This window comes from Diuraphis noxia, unplaced genomic scaffold, assembly GCF_037042655.1.
Source record: "Diuraphis noxia isolate RWA-SAM2 unplaced genomic scaffold, SU_Dnox_SAM2 contig0001, whole genome shotgun sequence".
NCBI lineage: Eukaryota > Metazoa > Arthropoda > Insecta > Hemiptera > Aphididae > Diuraphis > Diuraphis noxia.
Window position 1 is genome coordinate 100831591 of NW_028301711.1, and position 23868 is coordinate 100855458.

At 27.1% G+C, this 23868-nt stretch overlaps 2 protein-coding genes and 1 pseudogene across 2 annotated transcripts; 1 reads left to right on the forward strand and 2 right to left on the reverse strand.

The window, feature by feature from the left end:
- Positions 1 to 4695: 4695 nt before the first annotated feature.
- On the forward strand, positions 4696 to 10531 carry LOC107164518 (tetratricopeptide repeat protein 19 homolog, mitochondrial-like). The gene is made up of 3 exons (XM_015512370.2): positions 4696 to 5334; positions 6787 to 7049; positions 8194 to 10531. The coding sequence occupies exons 1-3, from the start codon at positions 5056 to 5058 to the stop codon at positions 8696 to 8698; spliced, it is 1047 nt and encodes a 348-aa protein (XP_015367856.1). The 5' UTR covers positions 4696 to 5055; the 3' UTR covers positions 8699 to 10531.
- A 954-nt stretch (positions 10532 to 11485) lies between these two features.
- Positions 11486 to 20065, reverse strand: LOC149062831 (uncharacterized). Its single transcript, XM_089217779.1, has 4 exons — positions 19675 to 20065; positions 12686 to 12862; positions 12581 to 12617; positions 11486 to 11758 (listed from the first exon to the last, which is right to left on the reverse strand). Exons 1-4 carry the CDS (start codon positions 19998 to 20000, stop codon positions 11486 to 11488), a joined length of 813 nt encoding a protein of 270 aa, XP_089073905.1. The 5' UTR covers positions 20001 to 20065.
- On the reverse strand, positions 14404 to 15137 carry LOC149062832 (uncharacterized; annotated as a pseudogene).
- Positions 20066 to 23868: the final 3803 nt, after the last annotated feature.

Consider the following 23868-nt stretch of genomic DNA (forward strand, 5'->3'; position numbering starts at 1 on the left):
AGGCTCCATTCTACGCCCCGCATTAAGAGACTATTTGAATTTATATTTTATAGTTATATAGCTTTTTCTTTTATTTAATGATTATTTGAAAATCATAAATCGCAGCTGCAATTATAAATACATTATAAAATCCAACGTACCACGCCCAAGGGAGGAACGATCCACTCATTGCCCACTTAAATAACTGCCACTGACTATAAGGTATAGAATAAAATCCTCATCGAGTAAATAAGTAAGATAAAAATAAAGGAGAGGAGACTTTTGTATAATATAATGCTTATGCAATAATTACTTCATTCAATTCATATATCGCAGCTTCGACGTAGGTACTTAAACTGCGAGCTACAACCTACGTCCTACAACAGCTTATAATAAATTCAGATTACATGTTTGACAATGTTTACATTTTTATTGATTGTTTTCTACATGTAAGAGTATGCAGGAATGCGGGACTTAAAATATATAGCTTGCGAAGTTGTAAGGGGCATTACAATATATTAAACGCTATATTTTGTAGTCATCAATAATTTTCATATTAATATATAATTTTAAATATGAAATAGAATCATTGTATAACAACAATAGGTACATCATATTTAATAGAAAATTTAAGCATAACACAAATATATTTTTTCATAAATACAATTTTTTTTTTTGATGGGGGATGGGTTAAAACACAAGAAACTCTACGTTACCCCACATAAACCGAGAAAAGTTTCACTGATGCATGTAGGTATGCCTATTGCCAGTATATAGTAGATTTCGAGTGTATCACGTCATAGGGTAGCTCACTGTAATGTATATGTGTTAAATTTGAACTTCATAATAAATCATGATGTAACAAATGTATAATGTTATATTTATCATAATCTAACTAAAAAACGATCCTGAGTGGAGTGTGGAGACATTGGAGACATTGCCACATTGGCCACTTCTATTTTATTATTAATGTAATATATTAGTAACTTCAGACTAATTTTTTTTCTATTATAGTAGGTACCTCTGGTACCTACCTATAGTAAGTATGTTGAAATAATTTTTTACCAAAAACATAGCATACGATCCAATAACGTTTTCTTGATGTATGGTGTTTAAGATTATGTGATGATATCGAAGATTCAACTGAAAGATGAACGTAAAAATAACCATAAACGATTTGAATGAATATTATTTTTGTTTACACGTAATTTAGTAAGACTATAAAAATACATTTAAAATATTTGAATAAATAGATAAATATAAGATTTTGTAAAATGTATATTTATATTATAAATGCGATTCATTTTTAATCTTAAATGTATCATTTAAAAAACTATAATATAAATTAACAATCACTAATCAGTACGCATTTTAAAACCACATTACAACATCCAATTAATATTATTCAGTATTAACATTAATAATATAAATTTAATCATTTACATAATGTATATTCGTTTGCTAAGTTGACTAAGTTGAGCACAGTTTTACTATAGACTCGTAGGCACCGTGGCACATATCATTGTGTTAAAAATTACAATTGACATAACAATTTATAATAAATATCATGTTTTGTACTTACATAAATGTTTTAACCACCGTTGGTAATTCACTATTTGGTAAAGAAAGACAAAACAAAATATGATATACGGATATACCGTAAACGGCAGCTGGTGGTATCTTGTTAATCACAAAGCAAGAACTGGAGTAAATTAAAAATAGCTACAGAGACACATTACACATTTACACACGTAACCATATTATTGAACAACGCGTTGCAACGGTGAGTGCGTCGGTCGCCAATATTTTGCGATAATAATGTTTCAAAAATTATAATGGAATTTTATTTATAGCGAAATTTATACCTCTGTCAATGTAATAAACTAGACCTAAAATAATATTTTGTACATTTTGACATTAGACGTTTGCCAAAGCGCTCGTCGGCGTTTTAAAATCGCACTGCGCTTTCATACTGGACGATTTGTGTGCGTTTTTTAAAATAAAAAGTGCTCCAAACTTTGTTTGAACCATTCAATTCTTTGTTTTTTGTTGTATACTATAGGTTAGTACTGATGTTGATGTTACCGCCCATTGTGGATGACTATCGATACGATTCCAATTAAATTTTAAAATTGGTTGTATTTTGTTTCGAATTTTTTTTGTTTCCGATTTGAAACTATGGAAGTAGTAGGTATTTGATAATATTGAAGCCACATGCATTATTTTTGCATTATTTGATGAACGTGATACGTGAACTCGGCAAGAAATAGCAAAAAAGAGACAAAATTAAAAGACGACATTGGATCCATTTTTTAAATGTTAAAGACTAAAAGTAGGACTTTGTCTTAAATGCTCAATCCTTAGCTATATACATTTATAACTACAAAATAATATTTAAATTTAAAATTTTATAAATGTGTCAAAATTTTTGAACTTTAAATGCTTATGAAAAATTGCTTTTATGACTTTATATCTGAAACCTTGTTTTTCAAGCTTTTTGACACACCGAAAAAATAAAATGGACATTTACAGAAAAAAAAAACTAAAAATGTCAGTAAATAACTCAAAAGATAAGTTAAAATATTTTGAAAACGTTATCAAGTATAGGATGTGATAAAATAAACATTTGATATGAATTTCAAATGGTATCTACAATTATTTGTTTTTAAATTACAGCGAAATAAGAAAATCGTTCTATGAGAAATCAATTGAATATCCAATGTTGTAAAATTTTAACTTCCAATGCTCATAAAAGTTTAATTTGATTTTCCAGAAAACATTTTTTTGTCAATAAAGATAGAAAAATGTATGAGGAAACTTGTATTAAATTTTCAAATCATAGATTAAAAAAAAATTTTTTTAACCATATTTTTAACACAAAATATTCTGTAAATGTTCATGACTTTTACATTGCTATTTTGTTTAAATTCAAAATTCAAAACTCGTAAAAAATTATTGTGAATTATTTACGTTCAACTTTTTTGGAATTTCACAAATTACAGCGTCAAGGAACCTTGATAAATTTTTTGATTTATTTGACCAAGGAAAATTTTTTAATATTAATTTAAAAAAGTGGGTAAGTTGGTACCGCTCTGCTGTACAATAGGGGATGGGGGGACCTCTGACTAGGGTAGGTTAAATTTGAATGCAATGATAGGTATGTTATGAAGAATCTTGTATTGGGTTTTTAATCTTAGGTAGTATAAATCACAACAATTTTATGAATTTTCAACTTGCATGCAAATTTTTGCGATTTTAACATATTTCGTAAACATTTGAAGTTTAAATGCTGATAAACAAAAATTGTGACTAACAAATTTTGATTTTTTTTTACAACGATAAGTACAACTTATAATACACCTATTATGTTAAATTTAAAATATTTTTTGGACATCCAAATTTTTTTTTATATACATTTCAATAAAAAAAACTTAGAAAAATCCAAAATTTAAATTGTCTATAATGAGCTTAGAAAAAGTTAAAATATTTAAAAAATTTAATTATGAATAGATGACGCTAATACAAACATTTGGTGAAAATTTCAAGTATTTACAATGGTTCATTTTTGAGTTGCAGCATAATAAAAAAATCGATTTTGTTGAAGCAAGTCGGATTGACTCCGATTTAAAAAACTTAGCACCTTTCAGAATTCAGAGCAATATATTTATGCACACATGAGACATGGAATAAACTTCGATTAATTGTACAAATCGATAAGTTATTTTTAGTTCAATAGGACTACCTACGGACAAATAGTAGGATAGGATAAGATAGGATAGATATGATAATAGTCTTTAATCTAGATAAAATAATCTGATAATCGTCGAGCGTCGTCGATCCACGATAAAATAATACTTTACTGCTTGGTGGTTTATTTTTGTACCACTACACAATGCATAAACAAACTCAAAACATAGGTACACAAAACATATTGCAATACTTATAAACATGCGTGGCTGCATTTAAAACGAACTGGGTACCTACGAAGTATTTATCTACAACTGGCATAAAGGATTTGTTTTTTTTTTGTATTATTTCTATAAAGTATAAATAGATTATTTATAATAATATTAATTCGCCGAGGTATTTGATTTCAATATATGTATAAAAATAAATGATAATAATATTATTAGATAAAGAAGTACATAGGTGAATGTAGTTAACCAGTCTTAAAAAAAAAGGTCATGGGGGGGATACGACACCCAAATCCCCCCTCGTAATTACGCCGCTGCGACATAATACGTCATTTAGGTTGATAATATGTTAACCTAATCGAATTTAGTTCTGAATAAATTATTTAATATAATCGGAAACAATTACCCATTGCCGAATTTCAATGTTAGATTGATGAGTACCTAAATTATTATAAGTTATAATTTATATTATATAAGTACGAAGTACCTATCTATAAGTTATAAATTATAATCTATGTAGTGTATCTAATTAGTGGTTATGTAAAATAATACGATTTAAAAATTGGTAAAAAAAGTTTAAATTATTATAATAGGGAAGTTTGAAATATTGAATTTTAATTGTAAATTGAAAATTATCATTATTCCCGTGGATCGACTGTTTCACTGATTAGACATAATAATAATAATATTATGATAAATATTATTTATGAACATTTTATGGCAAATAATTTTATCATAGGAGGTACATTTGTAATCACAAATATCACCAGCTGATAAAACTGATTGACCATTGATAAGAAACTCAGTAACGCCCGCGCTGAGGTGATCGTTTAGTGTTTACTGTAAGCCTGAAAGTCGTTGTCGCTGGCTTTAACTGGACAGTGTACTATTGTAGGTACAGACTAAATGGTCTACAGTCTATATAGTAAACAGTACTTAACAGTATTCATTGCATTTTTGTACGTGTTCTGAGCTGAGGTCGATTGCATCGCTTATTGCGATTTACGGTGCAATCATTTGCAGGACAGTAAGTTATGTACTAAACTATATCTAACAGCAATTGATTATTGAAAAGTAGTACCCATTAATGAATACAAATCTGTAATTTTATGTCAAGTTCTTAACTTAATTTTTTTTTCTTCCTAAAATCACTTCTTTAACTATGTCATTTTTATTTAATGCGAGACTTGTTAATTGCATGAAAAGAATTTTTCCTATTGCCAGACATAATTTATCGATTAATAATTATAAAAGACCAATACCATTTCCTAATTCAAAACAAAGTGTTATTACTTCTATAAGATACTTTTTGTCAAGTCAGACAAATACGGTAAAGTCAATAGTCTTTGGATTTTCATTACTTGGTTTAATTGGACTTGGAGAGGAAGAAAAAGATCGTGAACTTATCTATACCATTAAAAAAGGCCTGTTGTATTTACAAGTAAGTAAATGATTTACTCATATAGATGGAATAAAGTATTTGTTGTTGAATATAATATACCTGTGTATTCTACAGTTGACTAATTATTACCTAATATAATAATTCAAAAGTAAATAAATAATAATAATATGATTATTAGGTGCTTATTTTATTAGTATATTCTTTATTATGTTATAAATATAACTATGTTAATTTAAAACTTCCACACAGTCACTGCACAATGTTTTTTTTCCATTGGATCATTCACTAAGTAATAAGTAATGAGAATTTCATAAAATGGATACCACAACTTTGATCAATTATTTCACCCTATTTTGTACTTATTAAATTAAATATAAATTCTTTAATGTGGATACATTTTATCTACATTTACTTACATTTTACTAGATATAATATACATAATGGCAGATTAACTAAAAATATCAGCACTAGAACTAACTATTATAAGCCCTTACTGTTGTTATTATTTATTTTATGAACACTTATAACTATAATACAGTAAACTCTCTGCCTTCAAACACACACATACTCACATAATCTATACACACCTATGTGCATACAGTCATTAACCGTTGAAATTAACATCATACGCCCATATCTAATGCATAATAATTTTATTTATATCACTTAAATATTATGCATGTTTATGGGTGTTTTTAGTAGTATACACCAGGGGTGGCCAACCGGTCGATCGCGATTCACCAGTCGATCGCGAGATGAATTCAAGTCAATCGCGACACCCTTTAGCATTTTCTTAAATTTTTGAACTTTTTTAGGTAAACAAATAGTTGGATGGATAGCCCACATTACTTCCTATTAACGGCCTTTATCGCGTTCGTATAAACTTATAAATCGAACCAGTCTGCAATGACAGTTACAATAAATATAATAAATATGTAATCAAATATATTAAAATATGTGTAGTGTTAAACTGTGAATTTATATTGTAAATATAAATTAATAAAATAAGTGTAACACGCCTGTACATATAATATATTTTTTGTTTATTGACAACCTTTTTATTTTTTGGTCGATCGCGACAACCTAGCAAAACTCGGAGGTCTATCGTAGGTCTATCAAAGTTGGCCAGCACTGGTATACACTATGAAATCACCTGTATCAATTTTGGCAAAAAAAAACTAAAGATTATTTCTTTTAGTATATTCTAAGTATATTTAAACAGTAATATTTTATCGTATAAAAATGTTTCTCTTTAACTTAAATTACCCATTTAGGTACTTATTTGTGCTCTGCATGTCTAGTGTTTACTTTTGTATTCTCAGGTAAATAAAAATTATTTTGAAGACATTTGGTACATTTAAGGATTTAAAAGGATTTACTAAATCTCATACACATATTTTATCATATTTTACAAATGAGTAGAATAGTTAATTCATTCTTGACAAATAAGTAATAATTAATAATTTTCTAATATTGTTTTTTATGTTTTAGAATGATGATTACAATGCTTTTGAACAAACATTACATGAGGCTCTCAAAATGGCTTATGATTTAAAACATTTTGATGGTATAACATATGTATATGATGTGTTAGCAAATGGAGCATTTATGAATAAGGAATATGAAAAGGCGAAAAATCTATTTACCACAGTAATGAGTAGATTATTTGATCAAGGAGGCCTTGAAGATGATCTTAACATTCTACATATAAGTCTTAAGCTTTCTAAAATTTATGAATTTCAAAAAGATTTCAAGTAATTATTATACTACCTATAATCTATATATTAATTTTTTGATAAATAATTTATATGGATGTAAAAATTTCAATTTATTTCAAATAAGCTAATTGAATTGAATTTAATGCTTATAATATTATCTGAATTACAATTATTAATTATCAACGTGCTCAGAATATTTTATTTCTTATGATTTATAAGTACAAATTGTGAGTTACCTACTTAGAAAAATTATTCATTAGATGGTCTCTTGAAATTTAATTGCCCAATCATGTTTAATTAAATGTATAAATAAATCATTTTTGAAGGGCTTATAGCTATTAGTTTAAAATATTTAATAATCGATACAGTAAATATCTAGTATTTACTTCTAACAAAAACATAATTTATTTATGTCATTGTCGCAGCAGAACCAATAATTGTTACAGTATAATACAAATAATAGTGATGTTTATCTGTAATCATAGGCGCCAAGTACATGGGTGCTCGGGTGCTCGAGCACCCATTGAAAATATTCATTGGGTGCGGAGCACCCAATATAATTAAAATAGGTAAACCGTTATCACCACGTTCATTGTATGATATCAGTGGCTACAAAGAAAAACTACAGGATATAAAAATCTATTTCATCTATAATTCTGTGGCAAAACCTCGGAAGTCAAAATTAGAAAAAAAAAATTGGGGGTGGGTACAACCCATTACTCCCTCCCCGCCAATGCTTGCGCCACTGTTGTTTTACATTGGTAAGAGCACCCAATAGCTTTTTGAAAACCTGGCGCCTATGTCTGTAATATAGACTTTTTTTTATTATTAAGTGTGATGAAATTATATAATAAAATCAAACAAAAATTAACAAATTTTTATAAACTTAAAACTTTTTTGCATTTTAAAAAATTGGATACTTTGATGTATTTTACTAAAGATTCCTTATTTTTTAATCATGGTTTTCAATCTTTTATAATTATGTATTGAGTGTTTTTGGTTAGCATATATTGTAATTTTGAATTCAGTTTGAGTCTCATATTGGTATATTATTCATTAACACATTTTACACCATTTTCTTAATTTATTACAAAATTAAAATAATATTATTTATACACTTATAGTTAGAATTAATTAAATTTATTTTGATTTTTAATTGTATGATATAAACTTGTTTCAGAAATTCTGAAATCGGTTACTTATACTGTATAGAACGTTTGGAGAAGAAGTTTAAAATTGATCCTGAAAACGAAGATGTTTTAGGTTTATATGCTATAACCTTAGACGCATATGCTCGTTATTTAATGAACCAAGGACAACCTGATAATGCAAGAACTTATTTTAGAAAGGCATATAATGCTAGTGTTAAGTTAAATGGTGAATTATTTGAAATGAATGTCATTTTATTGAATGATTTAGGAACCCTATGCTATGTTCAAGGAAATTTAGATAAAGCATTACATTACTTTAGAAAGGCGGAAAAAATTGGGCAACATCTTCCTGACATGGAAAACTTTTCAACTGTATATATAAATCTCGGTAATATTTACTTAAAACAAGGATTGTTACAAGAAGCAGAAAAAAATTGTGTGGAAGGAATGAAAAATGCTAAAAGACATCGTTACGATGAAGGCAAAAAAGAAGCAGCAATTTGTTTAGCTGAAATAAAAAATGCTATGGTGTGACTTATATTAAGTTTCGAATTTATTTTGTTTTGTAGGCCTATTGTTATTTAGTATTTTATTCCTTCAAATCTTTAATTATGTTTTATTTCTATAAATTTCATAATTTTTAATTATAGATATAGGTTAGTATGGAATTATTGTGTTCAATAAATAAATTGAAAAGTTATAAGTTATTTAAAAATTGAATTAAATAATCTTAATAACTATAGTTCAATAATATAATGAGAAGCTTTAATGTATGTTTACATTTTATTATTTTGAATTTAAATGATTATGTAGTATTATATAACTAAAAATTTACTGTTTATACTAGTCAACTATTGAATATCTGAATACTGTTTCTCTTGTTTATTATAAGTTAAATTGTGTCGTCAGTGATTAACAATTAATTTTATAGAATCTTATTATACTGTCATATTTAATTTGATATTAATTATAGTTTATAAATCACTAGTCAAATTAATATTAATATTATATTATTATTATTTATACTTATTTATGACTTGTAGTTATGACAATTTATACACTTTTTGGTATACAACATTACAATATAACAGGCATTTAGTTATAGCTTACAGTTGCTTACACGCTATATTAATAAATTGATAGATTTATTTACTTATTGATATTATTTAATTGTTTATTCTTAATTAATGCTATACTTTAAAATATTGGTGTTAAATGATGTATTGTATCTATAAATACATTTTCTAGTGTAAGACAATTATAACTACAAACATTTCGAGTTTATGTTTGAAACATAATAAATATGTATATTGTTTACTTATATGGATAAGAACAGTGTTTAAATTTGAATTGCTTTAAAAATACAAAGGTTTAATTTATAGCATTTAAACTAAACATTATTTTAAATCATTGAATTAAAAAATTATTTTAACTATATTATCCAATAATAACAATTAAATTCATCCTGGGCTATGCATACAAATTAGATATTAAGTAATTTATTTTTAATACGTTAACTATTATTATCATTTTGGTTTTAATTAATATTAATTTATAATGTTTATGTTTTTGTTAATTTTATTAATTACTACTTATTCATTAAGTACCTATCTACATTACTCTGCCATTATTTTTGATTTCTGTCACTTATTAAGTATTAGTATGTTTTAGGAATTACCGATTAATATACTGTTATGATAACAGTATCACATTGTTGACAAAACTATATATTTTGTTTTAAAATTACAAAATATATTCCCGATTTTTAATTTAATATGTGGCACGCCTATCTATTTGGTAATATAATAATTATATTATAATATTTTTTTTTATAACTTAAAACTATTTAAGTTTTTATAATTAGGTAACTAAGCTACTACCAATTTAAATATTGTTTTTAATATTGATTTAATTATTCTCAAAATTAATAATAACAATTCTGATATTAATAAAATTGTATGATATTTCTCTAGTCATTTAATTGATGTTAACTTACATACAAATTTGAATAATATCATACTATACAATATAGGTAATTCCAATATTGTATCTTATATTCAACCTTTTTATTTGTTTTAAAAATATATAATTTAGTAATAAAAAAAGTATGAATACGTTCCTATTTATTAAAAATGTTAAACTATCAATGGTAATATTTGTTATAGTTAAAATACATTTTATGAAGTATAACTATATTTTATTTCAGTACAATAAATTATAATTGCAATTTATATTGTAAGTTTGTGTTCTATTAAAATATAGAAATAATATAGAAAGCTATATTCTTCGATGTACAAGTATTTATAATAAATGTTTATTTATTGTGAATGTTCAATATATTGTACACATTTCAATGTTTTATAATAATGTTAACTAACATAATAGCTCTTTGATTAAAATTCTAATTTAATTGATTAATTATTATTGTTATTAAAAAAAAAAAATAACCCATTTAGGATTTTTTTCTTGACAACATTTGTGGTCTTTATTCATTTGAATTTAAATATTTAAAAAAACTGATCTTTATTCGTTATCAAGTTTAAGAATGTTTAAGTTGAAGCATTTATATTTATATTTTAATTGATTTGAGCAGGGATTTTTGTACACTGAAAAGTATTAAAGTATGAAGTCAAAATTGTGAAAATTCAAAATATAATAAAAAATCTTTGAGATGTTCATACAGTAAAAAATTTACATTTATTATTCATTTGATAAGTATGTTTTTTAATATGTGAGTTAAATTAAATTACAATAAATTAAACAACTTATAATTATGGTTATTAGTATCAATAAATAAAATATAAAAATATTATGAAGAGCTTTAATTACCTATAAAAAAAAATAATTAAGTATTATTAAAATGAATAATCCATTTTTTTTTTTTGTTTAATTTTCGCTTCAATATACAGTAAATTTTGAATTTTGTGAAAATGAGTACAAATATGTAATAACCATTGAAGATATAATAATCAACAAAAATAAATTTTCCATTAGCTTCAAAATAAAGATTACCGTCGATAATCTCTAAAATGTGATCAGGAAAAAATATGAAATTGTATCAGGAGAATTCTCTTGTGAACAATTCAAATACGTTTTCTGAATGATATAAGCTGGGATTTCGCTACTAAGTGAATTTTTTTTTTTTTGGTTTTTCATAATTGTCATACCAAATTAAATTATGAAACTTTATTCACAGAAAAACTCAATATGTATAGGTAGGTTTTTTATCTATACCAATCTTCCTAAACAAATCCAACAATATATTAAAGTATTTGTATATCATATGCCTTTATAACTAAATATTCAATTTTATATTATGAATTAAAATATTTTTTTTATCGATTCGGACAATAGGTACTTTGTCCTCAGACGTCTCGTGGTGGCTGTGCGCCGACGTCGAGAAGCCAAGGCACGTCGGACCGCTGGCCGCTGTCTTTTTATTTTCATCGTCACATAATCATAGAACCATATCGCTGGTACGTCCACCCAATTTGTATTGCAGTCTACCCAATTGTCGTCGTTGTCTATGGTAGAGCGGCAAAAACTCAATACAAAATTCATCACGCACAACCAGAAAAGAACCCAAAAGAATAGCTGTCGATAGTGTTTCTATTAGAAGTCATATTTTTATAATAGGTATAGGTACTTTATAAAATATTATTTGTTTGTAAAGGAAAACTAAGTAAATTATGATTTTATGAAAGTTTCATATATCATGATTCACAAAGCCGTGTGTCAAGTAATTTAGAGCCCCGGACAAAATTTTATTTGGGGCGGGATACAGGTAGCATATTAAGCGCAAATAAAGGCTCCCCCTTACTTTTATAAAACTAAGGCGACGGGAGCATTTGCTCCCTTTGCCCCCCTCTAAACACGGCTCTGATGATTCATGATACCACTGTAGGTAGGTAATTATTAATTATTTTAGTACCTATGCGTTCAGTTCATTGGAGCAAATGGAATGACGTTGCAGTGCCTAAAATTCTTGAATATTAGTATACACCTAATAATTGTAAAAGTAATAATCAGCGTGGTATTTTCGGAAAAAATCAATCAGAAAAAATCGGAATTTTTTTCCAATTATAAGCTGTACTGTTTTTCCTTTTTATGGCTTAATCTCTGTTATAGAAGAATGGTGAATACGTATGTACTCGTATTGACCTTGCCAAAAACTATGTAGTTAGATTTACATATTGACATTCTGACATTTTTCCAATGATATTGAAGTTAGTGGTTTTTACATTTTACACAAAAAACAACCTGGGATTTTCAAAATATTAAATGGATTGAACCCAGAAAAGCGGCCCGGGATTTTTGGACTGGGCTTTTTCATGACAACTCTGCTTCAAGCAGGCCCTATTTAATATTATAATATGCAGTCACCTGATTCAAATAATATTAAAAATCTTTACTTACCATAGAGACTTCGTAATATGGTTGTACAGTTGCTTGGCTGAAAATGAAATAATATCAAATCATCGTGTCTTTGAGGTGAGTAGCGTGTTTAGTTCCGATACTCACAAATTAACTAGGAAATAATCGTTTACTGGTAGTATTGATATGATTCTGTATAACTTTAGATAGCAGTCGGTTAACTGTAAAAAGGTAACCGCCGACCGTACCAAACAACAAACATCGTAGCAATTCAAAAACAAACGTAGGTCCACTAATTGCTGTGATTGCATTCCAAACAAAGCACTACCTAGTTGATAGAAAAACATTCTAATTATAATAATAACTTTAAGTTTATATTAATATATACAGTAGAAGCCGCTTATTAGGAACACTTTGGACCAAGATGAAATGTGTCAATTAATCAATTGTCTCTAATAAGCAATTGGTTTTATTCATTATGAAATAATTATCATTTGAAAAAAATAATATGTTATGTAAAATATGTGTTTATCGTTATCTGTTGTTCTGCGTAAACTAACTTGATGACCATGGTTTCGTAAGAATAATGTTACCCAAAGCCTTTTTCATCCACCAGTAATGGACTGCTTTCATGATGATACTTAGCGCTTAAAATTTTTTTTTACTTGATGGTCGTGTCTCGCTGTTTTCTTCTTCATCGTAAATTTCACAATGTCCAATTGTTTAAGGATTCATAACCGTATTATAGATCTCTTCTTCTATTGGAATTTCTGTAACATCTAGACGTAGACGTGCGTCTATAATGATTCAATCTTCATACACTTTTCCCAGGGTTGGACTGGTTATTCAAGGAGACTGTGCTATGTATACACATTAATTATCATCAAATAGTCTTATATTATCGATAAGAAATATAAATAGCTGTCGCTAAATGTCTGTACTAGTATGCAATCGCCAACGTGCATACTGCGTACATAATGAACATGTTACATGATAGGTACTAGCCGTTAGATATAAATATGACGGACAATAGCGCGACGCGGCCGAAATAATCAGTACTTAATCAGTACTCATCGTTGACCTTAGCCCTAATTTTTTTATGCAATCAATGTGTTGTTTCAAAGTTTCAACAATTCGATTGATTTTCAAAGTTTTAATATATGGCCGGTCCGTTTCTAGATATTTTTGTTCAATAACGCGATTGTATCAATTATCTCCGTGTTTCTAATAAGTTGTTTCTATTGTATATTTAAAAGCGAAAATAGAAATCATTGTTATGAGTTTGATCCAAAACTACTGATTCGCTCTCATTTCACTCGTTATATCAAGCGATATTTTTTAATTAAAGAGGACATCATGTAGTGCCGCAACTATTAACTCTGAGGACCATGTGCAAAATTTTTTTGATGGCCCCAAATTAATATTATTATTTTTCACTTAATTTTTGTATTACTACAGCATTATTATTTAATTATCAGCACTTTGTACATTATACATTTGTACTAATTAGACAAAAAGTTAATCTTATTATCGAATAAATAATTTAGTTATTATATTATTAATATTAAAATGTATACAAAAATCAATTTTAATAATGTTATCTCTAAATTAAATAAAACGCACGATATTCTTTTAGATTTAATTATATATTAGTTATAATTAAACACAACAAAATATCTAATAACATATATATATATATATATATATATATATATATATATATATATAACAGTTCTATAAATTTTCATTTAGGCATTTTAGCAAAATATTATAATAAATGAATCATAAGTTGTTTCTTAAAATATAAGTTAGTAGTTAAAGTTAAAACATTATAATAATTAATACATTAATTTATTAAATCAAATTTAAATTATTTCAAAAAGTTTTTTTTCTCGTTTTGCATTGTCAAAATCTGTTATTATCTTATCAATATTAATTTAAGCGGTCCGTTTACTTTCAATATTCAAAATATTTCTATTTTTAGACAATCTTGACCAGAAGAATCCCAATGATAATTTTTTATTATTTTAAGCTTTGGAAATCTACGTTCTGCATTCGCGACTGTTATCGATAATGTTAAAAATAAAATACATGCTGATAGAACATCTGAACAACTTATAGACAAATTCATTTCAATAATAAATAAACATAAATCTTTAATAGATTTTAGATTTTGATATGAAATGTTTGTTTTCAGGCATATAATTTGACGTGTGAAATCTGAAGTAACATCATCTTTAAAAATTGAATGAAATCATAAGTAGATTTTATTAGGAATGACTGCCTGTAGCTCAAAATTGATTTCGGACTTAAAAATGTGAAAAGATCAGAAACACATTTCATTCCATTAAACCATTCTTTGAGTTTAAATATTATACAATCCACGACTGGTAAAAATACTTTAATCCTACTCGTAAATGTATCTTGAGAAATATCAAATCTGCGATCACACGATACTTTTTTTATAAAACATAGGTCTCGAAGAATGGAATGAAATATCAATTTTCCATTCAGCATATAAGCGTTTTAATTCCAAATATATTGTGCAGTAGTAATTTCGTTTGTGTTGAATATTTTTAATAGCTTTATCCAGAAGCATAGAAGCATTTTCTAATGAAATATCCGTGCTTTGTAAAATGTTAGATACAGTATTTAAGTATCTTAGAATATTTTCTCAAATATATAAAATTAATACAAATTTACTCGATTCTATCTAATTTTAAGTACTTTATTCATATCTCGTTCATAATTTTTACTACTTGTAAGTTATATTACTGTTAAACGTTTGATTATATCAATGAATCGTCCTTTTAATGCGAAAATCGCAGTATGTCTAGATTCCCATTGGGTAGAGCGCATTTATTTTAGTATTTTTCTCCTAATTTTTGATGCTGTACTATCATCTCCTAATGCTAATGACAAGCATCATGACGCTTAAGCTAAAGAAATTAAACACATTCTACTCGATTTCAAAAAATCTTGATATGCTTGGTGAAATTGTGTAGGTATCAGATATCACTAAGTAAGTTATGAACAAAGCAGTGGACAAATGATGCAGTCGGAACAATATAATTTATTCTCTTTTACATTCCAGAGTATTGACCACTCATATCCTTGTTCTGTACAACATTTAATTTTTATATTATTTTTTGTTTAAAATATCTTGTAAGTACTTAACTGTGCATAATTCTTTGCTCCATGCTGTTCTAAAGCATAAAATCTTAAAAATGATTCTTTAATATTAATTATGTGTTTCATTGTCGACAATCACATACCGTATAATAATTATGACTTAGTCGATTTTTGTTATGTCTTGAGTAGAGTCTAATATTATTGAGAAGAAGGAACAACTTATTATTTCTTCACATATGATATTACATAAGTTTTCAGATAAAATGTTAATTCATTTTGAACCTCCCAACTTAAATATTTTATATGTTTGGTAGAATCATTTAAAAATTCATGGAATAACGGGCCAAAATCAGCTAATAGATGAATTGTTCGCGAAAAATTACCTCCTTTCGAAGTAATCGAAAGATAGTACGGTAGGACCGATTCGTGTTACCTTTTCATCACTTAACATTTTTTGAGGTTTCCAGTGGTTTTTAAATTTATTTTAAATTTTGATATTTTTAAATTTTTAACAAAATAATAATAATTAGATATTTATCATTAACATAATATTATTATATGAAAACTTATTTTTAGTGGTTTGTACTTTTAGGCCGGAGCTATACACGGCGTATTCGCCGCGTTTCGAACGCAGCGTATTTCGCGGCGTTTTCTATCGAATTAAAAATAAACCAATGCATTTTTAGTTCGACGGACAAGCGGCGGTATATGCAGTGTAAAGCAATAGCTCCAAACTGGTGGATATTTTCGATAAAAATATTAGGGACTATACGGACTGCTCAATCGATAAGTAACTATGGACTTATGACTTATAATTTGTATATTTTATGTTTATGATAGTATTATATTTTTTACAGTTCAATTTTAATTTTTTTATAAATAGGTATATGATTAATTATGACATATAATTTATATTATTATCGAATATTATGACATTATTATATTTTTACAATTAAATAACATTATTTTTATATAACCTGGCATATCTTTATTGTGACAATATCGTTTTAGGAACCACTTACAATAATTAACTGTAGATGAAAAACTAACACGAATTGCGTCCCGGACGCAATTCGTTCAAAAAGGTTCGTCTACCTGTTTTGATACGCAATTCGTGTTTACCCCATGGCCCAAGCCCCGAATAACAAAATACTTTGTTTAAGAGAACCTGATACATCTTCATTAAAATGTCCTCGGTTAGTAGGGTACAACAATTCTAAATTCAATTTATCAACTTAACACTTGGTTTTCCATAAGTTTTCCTTCAAATAGCTATAGAGAAAACTCGAAGCGTCGTTATAGGAAAAATCTTAAGATCGTTTGAATTTAAATTTTTTCGAAATAGCGTAACGATAACGATATATATCCTCAAACGATTTTAAACATTTGTTATTATTCAAAAAGTATAAGTCGTAGATGCTTGAAAATTTTACCAGTTATTTAGATTGGCATTTTCTTTACATGATTTAATTTTAAAAATATTTTGACTTTTTTTGAGGTATTTATAGACAACTGAAATTTTGAATTTTTCTGAAATAAATTTTTTGGCCCTATCAAAATATTTGAAAATTTAATACAAAGTTCCTCATAAGTTATTCATTAAAAAATTACAAAAATACATAGGCACGATTTTTTTTTATTAGCATTTGAAGTTCAAATTTTGACTAAATACATAAAAATTACTGCAATGTTCAAATTATCTTAGATCAAAATTCATAAAAGTTTTTCTTTTTATACCTAAGATTTCAAAATTTTATACAAGGCTCCTAAAATATTTTTACAATAGCAGTTGAAAAATAAAAGAAATGTATAGTCACATTTTTTTTTTTTACAAGCATTTAAATTTAAATTTTGACAACATACGTAAAATTCACGAAAATTCGAAAATTATTATAAGCTAGAAATTCATAAAAAATTTTCTTTTTAAATCTAAGATTTGAAAATTTAATACAAGATTCCTTACAAATTTGTCAATCTTTATCACAAATAAAATGTCAACCGGAAATTCAAATTTAATTTTTATTAGCATTTGAATTTAAAATATTGACAGAAATTCGTCAAAACCATGAATATTTGCAAATTATTTTGTAGTTCAAAATTCATAATATTGTTTGTATTTATATCTAAGGTTATACAATTTAACACCAAGTTTTCCATAAGTTTTGCTTCAAATAGCTATAGAGAAAATTTGAAGCGTCATTATAGGAAAAATGTTTTGAGCGTTTGAGTTTTAAATTTTTATGAAATCGCGTAATGATAACGATTTATCCTCAAACGAGTCAAACGAATTTAAATATTATTTGTTATACTTCAAAAATTATAAGTCGTAGATACTTGAAAATTTCACCAGATATTTAGATCGGAAATTGAAAAATTGAAAATTTGTTCAATAATTGCACATATTAGACGAAATGATTATATTGTGATTACGAAATGTTTTCATGGATATTAGATAAGAATTTGTTTGAAACTTTAATACAAAGTTCCTCATAAGTTATTCTTATAGTGATTAAAAAATTATAAGAATACATAGGCACAATTTTTTTTTATAAGCATTTATAGTTCAAATTTTTACGAAATCTGTCGAAAATGTGAAAATTTGCAAGTAATTTTGAAGCTGAAAATTCATAATATTGTTTGTATTTATACCTAAGGTTATACAATTTAACACCAAGTTTTCCATAAGTTTTGCTTCAAATAGCTATAGAGAAAATTTGAACGTCATTATAGGAAAAATTTGAGGTGCGTTTGAATTTTAAATTTTTACGAAATAGCGTTACAATAACGATTTATCCTGAAACGATTTTAAATATTTGTTATTATTCAAAAAGTATAAGTCGTAGATACGTGAAAATTTTATCAGTTATTTAGATTGACGTTTTCTTTACATTATTTAATTTTCAAAATATTTTGACTTTTTTCGAAACATTTATAGACAACTGAAATTTTCAGTTTTTCTGAAAATTTTCTTTTGAAGTGTCGATAAAATGTTTTTGGCCCTATCAAAATACTTGAAAATTGAATACAAAGTTCCTCATAAGTTATTCTTATAGTAATTAAAAAATTATAAAAATACGTAGGCACAATTTTTTTTTTTATTAGCATTTGAAGTTCAAATATTGACTAAATACGTAAAAATTACGAAAATTCTTAAATTATTTTAAGCTAGAAATTTATACAAAATTTTCTTTTTAAATCAAAGATTTGAACATTTTTAATTATCTATAATGTATCCTAGACGGACAAATCATCTCAGTTCAGAATCGTTTTTCGTATAAAATGATACCTATTATTGCATTCAAATCTAACCTACCCTAGTCAGAGGTCCACCCCACCACCTAATGTACAGCAGAGCGAAATCCACTTACCCGCTTTTTGTTTATTAAGTCACGAAAGTATGTAAATTTTTGGTACTTAAATAGTTATAAATATACATAATATATGAAATTCATTTTAACGTCTTAGACTTAACAATTTGATTCACAGTAGATATAATTTTGACGATACGATTTCTCTTCGACCGATTTTTGTTATTTTATTATTATTTATTACTCAAAAAATATAAGTCTTGTGAATATCATACATATACCACTTAAACTTAAATTATCATTTTCTATACATTGTGCAATTTTCAAAAAGTCTAGATTCATTTTATGTTATTTATAGACATTTGAAATGTTTTTAGTTTTTTAAATGTTGATAAAAAAAAAGTTATTCTTGGTCAAAAATGTGATACGAGTTATATACCACAATACCACAAAGTTATTCTTATGTACCTATATGAAAATGTAAGCTTTTTGGAAATAAATTGTTTTTATATATGTGGTCGAAATTAAAAGGTTAATAATATCGCGTACCTCAAACTATAATTATTTTTATAAATAAATCAAAAATGTAGTGTAGGTATGTTCAATTTGCCACAACTCATGGGCTCGCCTATGCTCGGATTCGATCGTCCGCCTCACGCTCACGTGTTAGGAGTACTATCCATAACCTATACCTACGCTCTAATTGTAATACACACGATCGAGCCAATCAGCAATAACGGGCTATTCATGGACGTATTTGCACAATCTTCGGTCCGGTTAGATTGAATCAGCCTGTGCAGCAGATCCGTCCGGTTATCCTTATTCGACCAGCCGTGCTTAGTTAGCGTTGCGTTTTTCAGGAAAGAGCGGTATTGTGACTGGGCCAGGTAAAACGTGCCGCCGCAAAAAATGCACGCGACAATCGTCATGACGTACGTGGCCATGCGAGTCCTTTGCATCCTGGACGGCAACAAGTGTGTTTCGGACAGCCAGATCGCGTTCATTTTTCCGCTTTTGTTCATCGGACAATTATCGTAGCGGATTACAAATTATTTTTGATTCTTGTGGTATAAGTAAAACCTGTAAGTTAGTAAATAGGTACTAATTCGAAATAATTATGAAGGAGAAGGGTATCCCGGGATCGAATATTTTAAAATTAAGTTTTATTATGAAAAAAGTTTGTCGAGCACCTAATATTATTATTTTCTATAAATTCTTATACAATTCGTACATGTTTTATAGGTACCTATATGATATCCATGGTAACGTAACAAAAGCCCAAAAACATCTTTTTTTTTCAAAGTTTTGAAGGATGTGAGAATAAAAATAAACATTTTATGCAGGGTTATGATAAGCCAGAAATAATTTTACAGCAAGGCGGTTTCGTATTATGATATATTATGAACTATTTATTAGCGCGCTATTCGCAGGAGTGCAGCTGCTGGTGCCAGTAGAGTATAAGTGATAACATTATCATTTTTAAACACTAGTATCTCGTGGTCATTAACGTTTCATTTTGCTTTTTGAATCGTTCGTCATTTCATATTATATTCATATTAGTATATTACTTATTTTCATTCATTCGTTTGGTTTATTTTTCTGTGTTGTTATGCCCTCAGTGGCTCAGTGCCTCCAAAAGTACGAAACCTACAATCTATTCGATGTTGTGGCTTGCTAAGGTGTTACTAAGAGTTCTCCTAAATCAGTTAATGTCCATCCTTTAAATTTTCGTGTACAATTTATGTTAGTTTTTCACTGCCCGATCAGCAAGTACTTCCTATATATCAATGCACCTGTGTTGTCGTCAAACAAAATCCACGTTGTTGTGAATTTGTATCGTCGATTGTCTGGCAATAACTTGCGTATCATTCGCCTTACTAATTTGTGATTATTTAAGAGTGATCATATTACCAGCGATTGTTTTGTGAGTCAGTGTGTATTTCTGGTTTGCAACTATAGTTGTGTGTTAAGGTCAACGCACCATAGCTTAGCCGTCGTAATTGAAAAATTGTACATATCTGTCCAGTGGATCCTCGAGTTGCTTGTTTCACCATGATCATACGCAGGCGTGATTATTATTATCATTTGCAATTTTAACGATACAGTCACGTCCCTTGGTGCGGGTAGCGTTTTTGGATGGTCAAAATTGTTTGAATATCGATCAATCGATTTTTAAAATATCAATGTGTTCGGCGTATCTAAAATATAAAACTTTGAAATTCCTAAAGGAATTATAAATATGGGATCACTACCTTTTGTCCTTTTGTTCCATATTTTTTTTTCAAGTTAACTTATTCCAATGATATTATATTCCAAATTTTACCTGTATTCACATTAGTTTCAATACCTATTTTTCGAAAGACATTTGTTCCAATGGACATTTTTTCCTTAAATATTTCATCCAATTATATCTTTTCACATATACCTTTGTTCCAATGAATGTTTGTTCCATAAATTATTTGTTCCATAGGATTTATTATATGAAACAATTGGAACAAATGTTCATTCGCACATAATGGGCTCGGAGTAAAGATTAGTCAGAAAATAAATCCGCGGGAAAACATTTGAACTTCAAATTTTTTTATTTATGTATAAACCCGGTGCAGCATTTAGATATTTGCGCCTCGGTGGAAAAAAATTGCTCCTCCCATGTAAAATATGTGTGATAGATCCTCATTAACCTTTTAGATTTTGAGCGAAGAAAAGAATATTTGTTTTACGAGTGTTCTTTAAAAAAAAATATTGTTTAGTAATTTTTTGATCCCTCCGCAAAGATATATTGGAATTTATGTCACTAATTCATCATATAAGTTGTTTTTTTTTTTAACATATTTAAGTAGGTACTTCATGAATAAATAAAATAAAATTATATAAAACTATGCAAATCAACATTTTATATTTTTTTGTATATAGTATTTTATAAAATTAATGTAACTATATACAGGGCTACAATAATATTCAAAATCATTGTTTAGGAATTTCCTTTATTTTAATCATAAGTACAAAAATATGTAATATAATATTTAAAGGTTTCTTCTACTCTGTAGTGTTGTGAATTCTTGAATTACATAATCAAATTGAATGTTAGTTGTTATATCAGCTTCAATATTCATTATAGCTAAATAATTTAGCCTTTCTTCAGAGGCACAAGACCTCAGATACGTTTTAATACGTTTTAAACATAAGAAAGACCTTTCCGTCAAAAAATTACTAACTGGCTAACTGATGTGTATAACAGCATTCTCAGAGATACATCAATATAAGGATACATACCTATCAAATCATTTTTTCTCAGAAAACTAGATACACATTTCCTGATGGTTTTAGGAGCCTTATCACCGATATAGATAATAAGTGGCTTCTAAAACAAACACATTCATTAACAAATAAAGTGCTGAGATCATCTTTATATTAATTTTGAAGTATTTCAGCATTCTTTCGAATTTCAATTGATTTCAGCTCTGTCAATTGTATAACCATTGTAAACAGGCTCAGCTACTTTTCAAAATGTTTTTTGATCTATCTTCTGAATGTCTATCTCATTTTCCTCAGTAACTTCTGTTTTAAAATACATTATATTTAATTTTAATACAAATATATAATCAAAATTATAAAAAATGTCTGTTTTGAATATAATATATTGTTAATAAAAATAATTAAATTTAAATATTTCTTTATAAATTAATAAATAATAATTTGAGTTTGTATTATACAATAATAAAATTATATTCTAACATTATAACTAAATTTTTTGGTAAGCAGGGAAATAATTTAAATAGACGTGTTAAAGTCACACTATGCAGTTCATAAATAATTAATATTTTAGTACCTACATCAAATACTCATGTTATTTGTTTGTATCATTATATTGTACCTACCCAATAACTACTTGATTGATAATACAATTCTAATACAAATTCAATTTTAATTTATCTAGAAACATTTTATCAAGTTTATTATGTATATTATTTATTGGTTTAAGGTCTTACATATTTTAAACTATTTATTTTTGCACATTTTGATTAGGTTAGGTTGACTCAGATTAATACATAGGTAGTTATAACTTATATTGTAACTTGTATCTAAGTATAATTTAATATGTTGTATAGACATATTAATAATGGTCAAGCCTGCTTTGGAGAAAAGCCTCTCACTTGGTACTGAAGAAGCTACCGTGCTTAAATATTTTAAAGGAATTTTGGACAGATTTTGATGAACTGAGGACATATCATTCCATAGTAATAACGGGTTATCTGTCAACTTACTTATAGTGTTTTTCAAGTAGCTATACTAGCGTTGGGATGAATTCATCATCCAACACAGATACACGTGAATATTTTATATTATTTTTACTTAACCACTGGGATTTATTGAAAATATTGTTTTACTTTCCCATTTCTTTGAATATTTTTAATTATAATTAATAATATTAATAATATTATACCAATGTTAATTATTTGCTGCCTGGGATACTTATAAGTTTTTACTGTATTTATCCACCAATTGTTACGTGGTTGGCTGTTATACAAGAAGTCCAAACTGATGTTTATACTAAATTAAATAGTTTCCATTTAAAACACTTTCCTAAAGATAGGACAAAGAACGATAACTAAAAAATGAAGACAAAATCCAACAGTAGGTACCATTAAGTAGAGATAAGTCGGTATCAATTTTTAAATCTATAGGTATCATTCAACTATTAAATTTAAATAAAATATTTTTTACCAAACATATTTTAACAGCGTCATAAAAATTAATGGCAAATATATCTTATATTACTCGTATATAATAATAATTTAATGTGCACAAATTAGTGGCGGTTATAACTGACTTTTAAGGGCAGGGGGGAGAATTATAAAAATCATAGGACATTAATGAGTCGTTGGAGAG